This window comes from Fundulus heteroclitus, chromosome 1 (genome assembly GCF_011125445.2).
Source record: "Fundulus heteroclitus isolate FHET01 chromosome 1, MU-UCD_Fhet_4.1, whole genome shotgun sequence".
Lineage (NCBI taxonomy): Eukaryota > Metazoa > Chordata > Actinopteri > Cyprinodontiformes > Fundulidae > Fundulus > Fundulus heteroclitus.
In genome coordinates, this window is record NC_046361.1 from 21839122 (window position 1) to 21854770 (window position 15649).

Here is a 15649-nt window from a genome sequence, read left to right on the forward strand (position 1 = left end):
CTCGTTTTTCTGTATTTTTTTTACTCCACTTTCAATATTTTTCTCATTTGTCCTTACAATAGGTTTCTTTAATTTGAATTTGTTTATCAGATTTTACTTTGCTTTAGTTTAACTTCACTTTATTTCACAATGTTTTAGTTTATTTAAACGGTACTTTGCTTTATTTATTTGCTCATCATTTATAGCATCTATTTGCTCTGAAACCAGACTTTATTTAGCTAAATCGTGAAATCTTAATCATGTTTGCTTCTTAACAACATCCTTACAGATACTTGTTGCGGATGTATATACTAATGATGATTTTTGCGAACGCTTTCTGTTTGGGCTGTTTGTGCAGAAGTCAGACTCATATCAAGTACATCTACTTATAAAACCAGTTAAGTCATGTGTTAAACACCCAGACACATTTTGGCCAATATGACTCAAAGCAGATGCAAAGAAGGACACAGAAACAGAATAGTTCACATTTTGAACTTTATATCATTGTATAATTCTGTTTAGGAGGAAAAAAAACTATTTACAAAATGTACAAGATGTGCACATTAGTCATAATCAAACAAACAGTGAGAAGATCAACTTCGATCTCCCAGACAAAAAAGAAAGAAAGAAGCTTTTTAGTTTGTATGACAAACATGGGGGCAGAGGATGGGTGCATGAGCTTTAAGTGCTGGTGATATCAAGGGTATTTGCTGGTTGGTTACGTTACGTAATATTTGGAAGTGTGCCCAAGACATCTGAGAATCCGCTTCAACACATTCACCCGTGCTTTGCCCCTTGGGCGTACAGCCAGACCCCTCACTGAGTCCAGGAAGGCAGGATCCTTCCTTTATACCAAAATCAGCCCATTTGAATCTCTGCAGCAAGTCCTGCGCATATTACAGGCTAACAACAATATAAAGTGACAGAAAAATAAACAAAGAAGCTTTAAAGTTCAACATGCGGGAAGTGCCTGTATCGGTCCAAACATGATAGAGTAAAATAATACAGACAGGATGTTTATGTGACATAATACAAAAAAGCCACCGATGTATGTCAACCCAATCTCTGGTGCAAAAAAACGTGCGACACAATACGTCCTGCTGTGCACAAGAGACATGTCAAAAATAGTGGCCTTAATTCAGATAAGATGTTTGTGAAACAAATAATTACCTTAATAGTTCTGGTGTCACTATAGTTTATGTACAGTTTCCCTTCTTTGTTTTTTTTTTTTTTAATACAACTCACTCTTGATGATTCATCACCAGTGGTCCCTAATCATTTACTGTGTTGTTCTACGATATACACCCTTCAGCTGCTGCTTAGTGAGTGATGGTCCGGTGATACTATAGGAACTAAAATGGACTAACTGAACTAAACTTGATTCCTTCTTATGCTTGATATAATGAGAAAATAAACAATCTGTCCAAGATTCTAACGGTAACTCTACTAATAAGTTTTTTTTTTTTTTTTTTTTGTCTTTTATCTCAGAAACATTGCATATATGTTGAACATGAGTCGGAAATGGGTTCGCTCCTCTCATTCGTCCTTTACAAAAACATTCGTCCTATTGCACCACATCTCGTCCCTCGCCGTTAAAAGAAGTCCTGTCTTTGGACCATGAAGTCTGTGTGTCTGCTTCCTAGCGTATTGCTTAACTCTGCGTGAAACAACGCTCTCCCTTATGGGTCGATGCGGAAGGCCAGCAGTTTGTCGGAGTGCAGGTTGTTGAGGGTTCGCAGGTCCGGCAGGCGCAGCAGGAGTTTGGGAAAGAGGGCGGAGTCGTCTGGGCGGCGGCGACTGATCAGCGACCGGAGGGCGCGGATCAGGCCCTCCTGCAGCTGCTCCACGGCGCTCAGGTCCGAGATCCCAGCGCGGTCTGAGGGGCACAGAGGTTCACAGTGTGAGCTGTGTACAAAGCTGATTTATGGTCAGAATAAATTTCTCACTGCTCTGCAGCGTATTTAGTGCTTTGCAAAAGTATCCGTACTGCTTTAGCTTTTTCCACATTTTTGTCACATTTCATCAAGCATTCATGTGCCTTATTTAGACCCAGTTTGACAGAACTACACATAGTAGTGCTTACTGTAAGAGGGAAGTAGAAAGAAAATAATAAAGGGTCTGATTTTTATTTGCAACTAAAAGCCCAAAAAGTACTTCTTTGCAAAATAGCTCAAGGTCAGTCAGATTGCTCAGAAAGCGTCTGTGAACATCAATTTATGTCCGGACTTTGACTAGGCCATTATGACATAAATATGCTGTGACCTAAACTTTTCCATTGTGGCTCTGTCTATTGTATTCAGGTTACTGTTCCTGCTGGATGGTAACCCTCCAATCCAGTCGCAGATTTTCCACCACCCTTTTTTCCCCTGACCCTTGTGGTGTGTTCCTTGGGTTAATGATACTCTTTGCCCACTAGGGTTCACCAACAAACGTCAGAGACCTCCACAGCACCACTGTATTTACTCAGAAAAATGTAAATTACACACAGATAGACTAATTAGTTACTATTTAGTGGTTACCAGAAGGTATTTGATTTGGTTTGTGTAGCTCAAGCACACAGACTCCCCATAAAAGAAATGACAGTTTTTGTTTGAAAATGACAAAATAAAATAATCTTAAAAAAAACTATCAACTATCATGATCACTTATGCATGGCACTGTACATCTGTTCTTGCTCTCACCTGCAGAAACCAGCACCACAGCCATGAACAGGGCCATCTCATCAGGCTCCAGCCCCAGGGAGCCCAGCTTCCCGCTGAATTCAAACATTGCATCCAGAAGGGACCCCATGCCCAAGGCTCGCAAAGTGGACAGGGAGTACGTTTGGCCATTTAAGAAGGTCACTGTGCGTTGCTCGGCGTTGAACAACGTGCAAAACCTCACCATGAGAACCTAAACACACAGAGGGGTGGGGACGGAGAAAAAAACAACATCAGTGGATGTGTATAGATTGAAACACCTATTCTGCATTCACTGGATGCGAATTAAAAAGAAATTGGTATTATTAAAAATTACCTGGAATGTGCCAGACTTCAGCAGCATGACCTGGTCCTGTTGGCTTAGTTCTTGGAACCCAGGAATACCCTTGGCAAACTCCACCACCTCCTTCACAGCGGGGGTGAAACACTGAGAAAAGGATTCCCATATCTCCTGACTCGTCCGCTCGGCTCCTGATACAGGGCACGCATTGAGAGGACAGGCCTGCGAGAGAAACCAAAATAACCACAAAACAAATTAACTGCTTGTCACATGAGACACAGCGTCCAGCGCTCAGATTTGTTTACATTTCTCACACCTACCAGCACTTTAGCTCCTGCTGCTAACTTCCACGGACACGAGGGCTGGCTCTGGGCGACTTCTCCGGTGGGAAAAGCGTTATGATTGGTGGAGCTGACCCTTTGGCCCATCTCAGCGTGTGACTGGCTGTGATTCTGATTGGTTGACACTACATAAGAATAGCGGCTGTTGTCCACTTTGTGAAATGCAGGCTGATTGTCGTTAGAGGCAACAGGGCACATGGATGCATGGGAAACAGGGCAGGACTGATAACTGTGGCTGGAGTTGGTATGAGATGATGCTTGGAAACCATCATCCGGAGAAAAGGTAGATGCATTGATGTTGTTGTTGTTGCTGGAAGTGGAATTGCCGGCCCTGTTGGATGATCGCTCATGGCTGCCGTTGCTTCCGACGAAGATGTCCTGATAGGCTCTGGAAATGGTCCCGATGGCCTCCTTTGAGCTGCAGTTGTCATTGCTGGTGGTGCCGTCCCTCCCTGAGGACTCCATGTCCATGGCAGCTGACTCGTTCAGGCTGTTCATGTAGCTCTGCATTTCATCAAGAAGTCGCTGCTTCTCCCGTTTAGGGATGCGGCCGAAACGGACAGCTAGGGATGACACAAACATTGGGGGAGGACATTAACACTTGGACTGGGCAGATTCTGTCATTTTCACATGTGTCCGTATCCATTTCTTTAAGTAATCACAAAACCACATTTTCCATCTCCATCTGTGCCTATAAAAAAAATGTCTGGATTTCATCAGACTAGACAATCAAAATGATAAAGATACAAGAGCTCCACTGAGAGGAGGCAAGGTACGTTGCCACCTACGGCGAAGTATCGTTCGTTCAACATCAGACCGTGAGAGTACGCTGCGTTCTTTTAGATCTCACATATATATCGAAATCAAATGAAGATTCGTGCAAGTTTTGAGTTGAATCTCTGCAGTTTTCTCACTCGTATCCCCACCGCCCCCTTCTCCATCAGCTGGAGAGGCTATTTATAGACTCCCTGCTGCCAACTGCCTCATCCTCCTCTCCAGCCTGCCTTTCTCTGCTCCTTCCCTTCAAACTGTAAGTAGGGCAGTGGGGCAACGTGAGCACAATGTCAACGATGTGAAGGTTGCAAGGGGGGGGAGAAGGGGGGGGGGGGTCTGATTTGCATAGAAGTCGAGGAGGCAACAAAAAAGAAAGTGAAAAGGTTGACATGAAAGGCGATAAAACATGGAAAATAAGAAAGAGAGAGTGTGGGACAGTGTGTACCGAGAAGACTGAGTTTGATAACGCAAGAAAAAGTTGATGCAATGCAACCTCTAAGACTTTTGCAAGTAAGTCACGGCGGGGTGGGTTATTTCAATATGTGCTTTACATGGCACAGAGAAGAAGATTATTACTCACGCTCTAACATCGTAAAATCGAAATGTTAAGGTAACCTTTGTGGGAAGGCTGCAATTAGTAATGTTTCCAGGTCAGATTTAAAAGAGCCAGCATATTTTGTACATCGCAGGTTTTCAGGGAAGTTTGTTCTACAACCGAGGAGCTTTCTGGATGACTTGTTGCTGAAACGAGTACAAACACTGTTCCAGTAATCTAACCCAAAAATAAAGCCTGCACTAGTTTTTCGGTGATCTGTTTTGTCAAGAAACTCTTCTATTCTGACAATGTTTTAAAAATGGTATAGTAGGATAAATTAGTGATAAACTTCACATCCTTTTGGAGCCCAAAACACTGACTTTTTCCTTTTTCTATACATGCATTTATTTTGTAGACACTGACTCTAACTGCAACGGATCTTGGACATGTGGTGACACAAATATAGAGTTGTGTGTCATCAGCTCACATATGGTAAGAATACTTGTTCTCCATAATCTGAGCTGGAGCTAGTACATGAATATGGGAATATTAGGGACCCCAAAATACTGCCTTCAGGAACCTCCAAAGGCATTTTATCCCGTTTATATCTATTACCCAATTCCACCCAGGATAAGCTGAGATCGAGTGAAGCACAGCTCATTCTTCATGCAGAGTGACAGTCAAGTCTGCAGTCAGACAATAGTGATCTTAATGCAAACGAATGTTATTCTTTGCATCGAGCTCAAGAATTTTCTGAAATAGTTACAGACGATTTTTTTTAGGTCAAACGTGCTGCAACGTTACCACATTTAGCAAATACGCATTCGTCTTGCTGTCGCCCGCGGGAACTTTTGATGAGGATGCACACAATATGAGATTAATCCCCTTTTATCGTGCTTAAAAAGAGACAAACGCAGACTAATGAGCTGTTTCTCTAAATGCGATGCTCCAGTTAGAGAAATAGAAAGTGTGCTACCCTCCACCAACGGACTAAGAACATTTGCTTATTGCAGAGCCAGAGCAGCACGGCTGCCTGCCGGTGTGAAATCAGGATGTACTATTTTATTGTGGGCCGCAGGCAGTTGCATGCGGTTTTCCTGTTTTCGTAATGGTTGAAACGGAGCAAAAAGGGGTTTCTAGGTCGTGGTCCCCGAACATTTTCAAAAAAAAATCTTCCCCCCCGTAGAGGGTCGGGCCTGACCACCTCGTCGTCGGGCTGCGGTGCTGGCGCCCAATTTTCTCAGTGCACCAGAAGTGTCAGGCACATGCAGAAATAACACTAACCTCTTTACTAGATTAGGCAATTCAGAGCGCTGGAGGATGGAGATAAGCAGAAACCGTAGAGAGAGGAAGAACACAGGCAAACTGCACTACACAAGTAGGTCACAATGTGTGAGTAGACTGCGGGGACGTATCTGTATTGTTTTTCTAGGTCAACCAAACTGTCCCTTTAATGTGGGACGATAGGTGATCAATCAAGGCTCAGCTTGCGGAGGTAGAGCCAGGTGGTAGGAGAGCTACGCCCGAGGAAGCCCGCCACATCGATGTTTTCTGCATGCTTTGCTTAATTGCTGCCCCGTTCCTTATTAACAGCAGTAAGACGTGCATGCGTACACAAGGTAATCAAGCTGACCCTGTTCCAATTTCCCAAAATAATTCCTGTGTTTGCTGCACTTTTTGCAGATGATAGATAGCTTGAGGGACTTCAGGGCTCCTTTCCTCATAAATCACTGTCCGAGGGGGGGGGGGGTGTAGGAGAGCTGAGGGAACAGTGTCGGAACATAAAGGGAGGAGGAGGGTGGTGGTGGGGGGGAGTAGAGTGAGAGGATGAAGGTAAATGTGCTGTGGGAGGATGCTGCGAAAGAAACACCCAGAAGCTTCAACAGAGTGGCACAAATTATACAAAGCCTGGTGATTTGTGGCAATGCGGTGACAAAATCAAAGTGAGCGACAGGTGCAGGTGCTCTAATGAGAGAGTAACTGAGCTACTGGCACCGTGACCTAAAAACCTCCTCTCTCACAGACCCACATACGAGCACCCAGTTGCTGCCCGCTCCCCCCGCTGCCCCGGCTAATCAGAACGCCGTGACGTTTTGGCAGAGGCGCGCAAAGTTCTCCCCCAACCCCATTAAACCGAAATATTTCAGGATGTCTCACCATCTCGCGACATGCCGACGGAGAGGCATTTCTTGAAGCGACAGTGCTGGCATCTGTTGCGGTTCATGCGCATGATCAGGCAGTTCTCGTTCTTCACGCACATCTTGTAGTTGATGTTCTGCTGGATGCTGCGACGGAAGAAGCCCTGACAAAACAGACGAGCGCGTAAGCGTCAGGGGAACGTCGTCACTGTTTTTTGTTTCTCCTTTTTTTTTTTTTTTGTTGTATTAGTGTCTCACCTTGCAGCCCTCACATGCATGCACTCCATAGTGGAAACCAGACGCGATGTCGCCACAAACTTTACAGAGCAGGACCATTCCACCCGTCTCTGAGGGTAGAAATACCAAGAGTTAGATCGTTTTCAAAATACGGCTTAAGAAATAGAGATATATGTATGTATTTGTTCATAACAAGAGCGAGGAAACACTTACTGGTGAAAGTTCCCGCAAACCCGCAGGGCCTCTTTCCCGCAATGGGGTGTGCGAAGGGTTGCTGTTGAGTAGCTGCGGCTGAGGAGGCACTGTAGACCTCTGGGAACTGGAACACCAGCTTGGAGGTCGGCGTGTTGCCCCCAGTTGGCCTCCCCTGCTTGAGAGCCCCGATCTCGGTGAAGGTAACCTCTTCCGGAGATGAAGGCTGGGAGTGTGAAGACGGGGACTGCGTTTGATACCCACTGGAGGGGCTGTCGGGGCTCGGGCTGGCGCTACCGGAAGATCCTGCATACAGGATGACTCCGCTTCCTGCACAGAAGAACGAGGGACATTGAACACCAGAGCTAAGAAACATCGGTTTGAGTTATGCTTACAGTGTTTTTCCAACTTTCCACCTTTTTGTATTATTTGCCTCATACAAAAAGTAAGTGGACAGAGAAAAAGAGGATCCTAAATGGATTTTTATTTTGTTTTTTTAAAAAAGTCATCCTTTACAAGAGGAACGTAGGAAGGGATGCCATTACACCCGTATGGGGTCGAGGTACAAATTGCCGAAGAGGTGCTTCATCCTCCATGTTTGGTTTTAAACCGTAGCTCAGATGGAACAGACCAAATACTTTCTTTAGACCCTGATGTAGCCCTCCACACATACTTTAAAATAAACTACATAGCCTAGCCTCTGTGATCCATCAAGCAGCCTGCTCTACTGCTGAGCTTCATGCCAACAGGACTCCAAGAACCACCGACCACAGTGAGGATCGGTTCTTCTTTGATGCTACATGATGTAATATTAATAAATGCTCTATTCATGGAGAACAGATCTTGTATTTTAAACAGCTTCCTGTGTGCAACAGGTTCATAATGGTGCGAACAAGCAGGAAAAAAACAACGTAATAGGCTCTAAAAATACTACTGGTTGCACGGCAACAAAGCAGGCAAACCCTTTTTTTTATTTTTTATTTTTTTTACTGGATGCACCAGCTGAGCGCCACCATCGGTAAATAATTCCCCTTCCGTGTTAATTCCCAGCTCTGTTTTAATATGTAGTGCACGCATCTCTCTCTCTCTCTCTCTCTCTCTCTCTCTTCATATTCAGGCGCCGTGGACGCGCAGCGACGCGACCTCACGTGTCTGCGGGGCTCCGCGCTGCGCCGCGCCGCCTCCTCCGCTCCAATAATAGCCGCGCTCCCGTGGCACCGTGCCCAGCGTCAGCACGACGACACCTGACCGCCGCCTCACATGCGTGGACTCTTTACACGGTTACTTCCCGAACCAAATCCGCAGTCCCGTGTAGGGGGATAGAAAAACACGCCTATCGGAAGTGTGAACCTGTGTTTCATAAACAAACGCGAACTGGGGCGCGAGTCGGCGCAGAGGACAGAGCCCCCGCTGTCTGTCAAGTGCGCAATCAAAGTTTAGGAATTGCGCAAAGTTTAGGAATGGCAGTCGAGTCGCTTTGCGCTTCCCGCATAAACCGACTGTTCATTTGACCTGCACAAACTACATTTTATGCAACTTTATTTTTAAGATTTTTTAAAAATATTTAGTTTTAAATAACCGCATATAACGCCAAAAAAGGGAGAACTTTTAATATTCTCGCTCATGCATGTGAGGCATTCCTTCATTCCACACATGATGAAGCGGAGTCAGACTTGTTACAGCTACTTGTGTTCCCTGTAAGTGAAACGAACCAAGCCCTCTGCTGCACAAGCTCGATTGTTATGTTAATCCCTAGACAGGCACGTGTTGGTGGATTTGTTGACTCATGCCGGAGTCATATCCCGCAGACACAAGGCCTCCCTGCCTTACTTTTCAGGAGCTTAGCTGCACGGCCAAATGGCCAGCCTCCCACTCCATCCCAACACATTGCTCGTCCACCTGAACACTCACATGTGCGGCCGACTTGTGCCTGCGAATGACCTCCAGAGCTGTTAAAACTGTCAATTAATAACCCTCTGGCACGCTGCTTGCCAGTAGGCACGCAGGAGGTTTGTTGACGATGTTATGTGGGCTATAAAGGACTTTTACAGCTGAAAAATCATTTGGCGGTCAAGTTGGCAATAATGCATATCTGTTTCTTTGCCTGTGTTTTGCAAGCCCTGCCATATTTTAGCAAGACTATCAGATACAAATCTAATGTAGGCTATTTATATGTTAATTTGATTCATAAGTACAACCTGTTTCAGTTAATTTAAAAATTAAGAGGCTATGAATGAGCCATGAAGGGTTCCCGGGAGAAGGCCTCTTTTTAGGTAAAAATATGGATGTAAAGAAAATGGTGGCAAACTACGGGACTTCTTCAGGGATGTCCAAAGGGGGATAGTCGGATAAAAGTCAGCTAGGGCATCTTTGAGTGAGAACTACACACAGCATCTTAAATACCTATACACGCTGCACGGTGGTTGAAGGGTGAAGATTTACTAACTCGTGCTAAACTTTGCCTGATTCAATTGTGAACTTTTGTCTAACTGATAAGAAGGTCACTCAGTAACAATTTAAGGTTGCTGCAGGTCGTTGCACCTGAAATTAGATGGATTTTTCTTTTCATAGTCATAAAAAAATATATGTTTTGTGCAATTGTTCATTTACCTATATATTTACCCCTTTTTAACAGCTGGTAAAGACCTGACTGTTTCCTTCTTTCTAACTTTTTTGCCACGGCTGTGCAGGTTCATATTGTCCTATGAGAACTCCTTTGTTATAGTATAGGTATTACCTATCTAACTACTAAACAGGAAGGTTGTTATTACATCCAGCTCTCCCAAGATCCAAATCTTGTTCCGTATTTTTTCAAACCGCATGCTCTCCGTCACAGAATAAGTGCATCAAAACAATTGCAATATAGGTCACAGATGACATCTTTCATTGAGTCAATCATTCCCCTCAGCCTGCCTTGAGTCTAGCCGACTCGTGCAGGCACTAATCTGTGACTGCAGGCAGGTGGAGAAACGTGAGCAGTGAATAAACCAAGAGCACGTTGTTTTCTCTTTCTCTCTTGCGCCTGATAGTGTTTGGTGGACTTTGGATGCAAACATTATGACTTTGTTTGCTTCCTGAAAAAAAAAAATCACACTATAACAACACATGTTGGAGGATAAGAAACATTAGTTGTTAAAATGATTTAAAAAAAAATCTCAATTGCGGCATATTTGTTTGTTAATGTGGTGTTCGATGGTGGTTAAATTCTTATGAGACCTAGTAGTCTACATATTTTTGATTGGACTTTAACTGAGGATGTCGCTGTATCTTAGCTTGTATTGCTAACTGCTGTTAGCAGTGCAAGTCAAGATGATGAATTTTTTTTTTCTTTGGACTAGAAAACAATGTAGTGGCTTTCTATGTTATCATAAACTGTGTAGAAAAGGTGACTGGTAGATGAATATGAATATATATATATATATATATATATATATATATATATATATATATATATATATATACACACATACATACATATACATTTCTTTTTTTTACTGGGCTACCAGGTTGATTTTCAGTGACGGCCATATTGGATTTTGAGGTGAAACTTGTGGCAAACCTTTGTTTTTTTCCCCCCTCCTTGAAATCTTTGTGTTTAGGGACCTTTTTATTCATTTTTCCAACTTTGCAAATTGAAAATCCTCTCTTTTGAGTGAAGGGCAATGTAACATAAAAAAAGCATCATTCAACCAACAATGCATTGCCTGCTTCTTAATTTTTCTGTGATTCAACACAAATCCCTTCTTCCCACTGATTTAAAAGGAATGTCGAGAGAGCAGATGGAAATATCACAGCTAAAGGTAGTGCTTGTGATAAAAAGCTTGAGAACCTATGGTGTGGAGTGAGGCCCTGAGTTATTTTGTGGCTGTGAGCACTTGGCTGTTTGCAGCAGTCTTCATTACCACGGGCTTGTGTAAGTAGGTCAATATCACAGGAACTTGATAGAAACTGTGTCTATGTGGCTCTTGCATCTCTCACCATCACATTGCAGCTCTGGCTCGGTTGCCCATCCTCACAATGAACATAGGATGTAGGCTTTATCACAAAGACCAAATGAGCTTGGAAGAATTTTAGTGGGTTAAAATGTGCCCCATGGCCCGTCTACGGTGGAAAAAAAACGAGCTTCAGTTGTTTTGATGCCAACAGGTTTATCTGCTATCTGTTGCTGAATTATCTCCATCATCTGAAACCCACCCTATGCAGACGCGTGCCCTGATCTAATACGGACAGATGTTGCAGTCTGGAAATGCAGTCACATTCAACCACACTGCAGATTCCGTGAGAGCGAGAATGAGAGGAAGGAGGAGGAGGGGGGGGGCGATTAGGAAAGTAAAGTTCAGGAGGCGAAACAGAGCATGCGGAAGAGAAACGTGACCAGGGAGGAGGAGGAGGAGGGGGGGGGGGGTGTTAATGCACGGAATCGCTGACCCACTGACCAAGCTCTCCCTCTCCGCCGCTGCGGGCGGCATCAAAAGCGGCAGCGTCGGTCCGCGAGAGCGGCGAGGCGGCAGGCAGGTCGCGAGAGGAGAGGAGAGGAGGGCCCGGCTAGCTCACGCGCTGCACGCGGCTCTGAGAGGGAGGCCACGTGAGGGAGGCTATTGACGATGATTTGTTGGGGCGAGACGCGAGGCTGCGCTCCGGCAGGGAAACGCAGCCCCTACACAACACGTCAGCGGGGGCCTGTGGTTGAAGGGCCCGCATTAAACAGAGCAGCTTTGCTCCGCGAATGGGTGGTCTGACTCTGACAGCGCAGCAGCGACAGCGTCGCCTGCGCCGTCAGTCAGGAAGCAGGGCGAAATCTGGCCCATGATCTGTCAGCGTGTGATAGGAGCCTCTCATTTCTGCTCAGGTCATTTATTTAACCCCCCGGTCGCCACAGTAAACTGGGTACCTCCGAATACGGTTTAAACGAAAGACTCAAAAAAGAGTTTAGGTACCAAGGGAATATATATATTTTTAATATACATTTTGGATTTATTTAGAGCCTACAAATAAAAGCTATGATATTCTCTATTTTTCTAATTCTTTCCTAGTTGGTTTAGGCGCTTGATTAAATTATTTTACAGTTCTGAAAGTCTGACCATATTTCAGATTGTATCATTTAGTTTTTTTTTTTTTTACTTTGTAAGATAAGGAGTAGTTGATGTCGAGGAGGATGCTGAGCCTCCAGCAGGGGAGTGTCAAAGCAAGTTTTAGGCTGAAATATGAATTTGGTCCAATTAATTTCCAATCATATAGAAATATAAATTCAAACCAATCTAATTCTAAATTAGGCAATTGAATCATAGATAAATTTAGCTCCAAGTCGATTGTAATCAGTCCAATTCAGATGATTTGTTTACATGTAATGATTAATAGGTCAGCTTTTATTACAGTGGAACAGTGCAAAGGGTTTAAACTCTCCCTAAAACTCTTAACATGCAATACTTTAAATCCTATTGTTTTAAAATGGTTCTGATTAATAGCCTTTAAAAGTTTTTAACCGTTTTTCCTGAGACATTGGCTGTGTTTTCATGTTACCTGGCTATGAACATCCTATCATATTCCTACGGCTTTGACATAAAAGCCTGTCTGTATCACCGATAAGGAATGAATTATTATTCTTCAACCAGGTAAGGCATATCAAATAATAATTAAGAACTTTTTGTAGAAACCAGCAGTATAACCACAATAGCTCGTAAACCAATGGAAACCGTCAGCATCCTTATTGGCTGATTCATACTACAGCTATAAGCTGTTCATTTCCCTGTGAGTTCCACGGAATCCCACTGGGCCACTTATCAGGTCAAACAGTAACAATGTGAGTGGGTTCAGAATAGCATGTTGACAGAGCTCCCATCACCTGCGCTGGAACGTGACGCTGTTGGAAATGATTGACCGCCAATTAGGAGAGGAGAAGCCGGGGGCACGCGCGGCGCACCGATGCCTTAATGAATGCCTCCGAGCAGAAACAAGACCGCGCGGGGCTAAATGTACGCGCGGTGGCCAGATCGCGTTGATAGCGCCAACGCACGCCTTCTAATTTCAACCCCTCTGAGGTGGGATGGTGTTTGCGTTCAGCTGAAAGGGGAGCTGTCAGTCTGTGATTGCAGCGACAGTCTGGTTACTGTAGCTCCACGTGAGTTTGTTTTCGTGGAGAACTACAGGAAGTGGCCAACCTCACTCCAACCGCGAGCGGTTCGCTGCGAAAGCCGGAGTCCGCGCGCCTCGCAGACCAAGGTTTCACACACACGCATGTGCTGCAAGACGGCCTGTCATTGACTTTAAAAGTATTCAGCGAGGAAAGAGCGAGTGGTTTCGGAATAAATCATCCGACACCGCAAAAGTTCAAACACAAATACAACTCAAAACTTGCGTAGAATCTAAGAGCAATAGCGCCATTTCTGAACCATAATAGCGTAAAGAAATAGAAAGAAGCAGCATTTTCAATTTAATTTGCATTCTGTAAAGCTCGGTGTGTTTATTTTCTTATTGATTTTAAAACAACTGAATTGCATCGCAGATAAAAAAAAAACAGCCATAATCTTAGCCACCACAATTAAACAGCTAAATGTCAAAAAAATAATATAAAGTCTAAACTTACCACCTCCAGGGCTGTTGTCCATGTTGTCTTGTTCCTTTTGCTTTAAAACGACTTTACGGATGTCAGGCAACGCTTCTGCTCGAGGACAAACGTCTTTTCAAGAGATGCAAAAAAGTCAGAAAATAGCTGTGCAGAAAACACCTGCTCCATAGAGCGCAGAAACTGGAAGAATGGTGAAAATGCGCGTCGGGCTCTCAAGTGCAGGTGCGCAAAGTCAGCCTCTCTGCAAGTTGCGTCTTGGCTCCTCGGAGATGCCTGGATGCCTTTTTTGCGACCTGCTTCACTGCAAGCGTAGGTACAACTGTGGAACGCGACTCAGCAAATCCCTGACCGGTACAAGAGTGTCAGACATGACATACACACCCACTGATACAAACACCCACATCAATCACGTTTGCAGGTGAGCAAGGGAAATGTGACCGCCTCCACGCTAGTCCCAGTTTAGCTGCGCCTGCTGTGTGTGTGTGTGTGTATATATATGACGAGGGTGGAGGATTCGGCTCACTTTGTACTTCTTAGAGTCCCCTTCTCACCCCCCCCCTTCACTTATTGTGCGTTTTCATTGGTAGGGATCTGGAGCTGCGGGGAGTTTGATGCGCTTAGTCGACCGTGCTTTGCGTTCAGTAAAGCCACGCTGCATGTGCGCCCTGCATGTGCCTGAGAGGGAGCGCTGTCCTACTGATACACATTTTATGCAAAACACGGAGCGTGTGGTGTGGGGAGGGATAAGGAGATTGGAGGAGGAAGCACATGGACCAGAGGCGTGGCTCACCGTGACTGCCTGCTCTCTTGACAGGCTGCAGCGCCCGCAAACGGATGGTAAACACAGCCGTGCCAAATACCAGGCAAGTGCCAACTTTAAAAGCCGCGTGGGCACGGAAATAAAGACGCGCAACTGGAGCGATGACACACCAACGGCATGCTGTTGGAGCGAGACGCAAACATCTATAAATATCCATATTACTCAAAGCTGTACATTAAAACCCTTTTTTTTGTCTTTGTTTTTTTCTTTGTGATGATAATTACACAGTAAAGATAACTGTCAGGTAAACCTGGTCTTTCTGAGTGTCTGCGGGATGCAATGTGAAACCATCAACAAACATTAAACATGCAGCGTTATGATATAAAACTTGATTAGCAGTTTGTAGAAAGCGCCCCTCTGTGGCAATATGTGGCACTGACATCTGTCTGTCTTACTAGGTTTTTCTGTTTCCATGCGATTAAAACAATTCTTCAGTTAATCTTCCCCAAGATATAACCGATTTTCTTTTTTTGTATAACACATTGGAGCTTACTGAACCGTTGAAGGCGGGGTCTGCAACCTGCATCTCCAGGGTTGCAAGAAAATATTTAGCCCATCCACAGTGGCTCTTAATGGCCGCAAATATTATAATGAAATTTGTACATATAATCATATCAAAAGGTTCATTTCAGTAGCTCTTTGGTTTGAACATCTCATTAAGAAATATAAACTTTATGAAACTAACCCTGATATCAGAGTTAAGTGTTCTTGCTGGGCCTCTTTGCGCTACGGGGCTGCAGTCTTTTAAAAGTTGGCCTCATTTAACTTAAGAACCCTCCCCCCTCACATTATAGTACCTCGATAGTATATTTAGAAGTTTTATTTAGAAGCAAAACTTAAAAATAAGCAAATTACATTTAAATTAAAACAAAATAGGTCACATGATCAAACCTGTCTTTTTTCTGAGGCTCAAGTGTCTTTTGCAGGTTAAAAGAAATTACAGGAGTAAGGGCAACAATGCTGATTTAAGTTTCAAAGAATGTCTACACACACACACACACACACACACACACACACACACACACACACACACACACACACACACACACACACACACACACACACACACACACACACACACACACACAC

General features: G+C 44.2%; 1 protein-coding gene across 1 annotated transcript; it reads right to left on the minus strand.

Annotated features, from left to right (window-relative positions):
* Positions 1 to 460: 460 nt before the first annotated feature.
* nr1d4a (nuclear receptor subfamily 1, group D, member 4a) lies at positions 461 to 14404 on the minus strand. Its single transcript, XM_012866588.3, has 8 exons — positions 13759 to 14404; positions 7197 to 7505; positions 7005 to 7093; positions 6766 to 6910; positions 3279 to 3862; positions 2995 to 3180; positions 2661 to 2871; positions 461 to 1855 (listed from the first exon to the last, which is right to left on the minus strand). Exons 1-8 carry the CDS (start codon positions 13778 to 13780, stop codon positions 1659 to 1661), a joined length of 1743 nt encoding a protein of 580 aa, XP_012722042.2. The 5' UTR covers positions 13781 to 14404; the 3' UTR covers positions 461 to 1658.
* Between the last annotated feature and the right edge of the window lie 1245 nt (positions 14405 to 15649).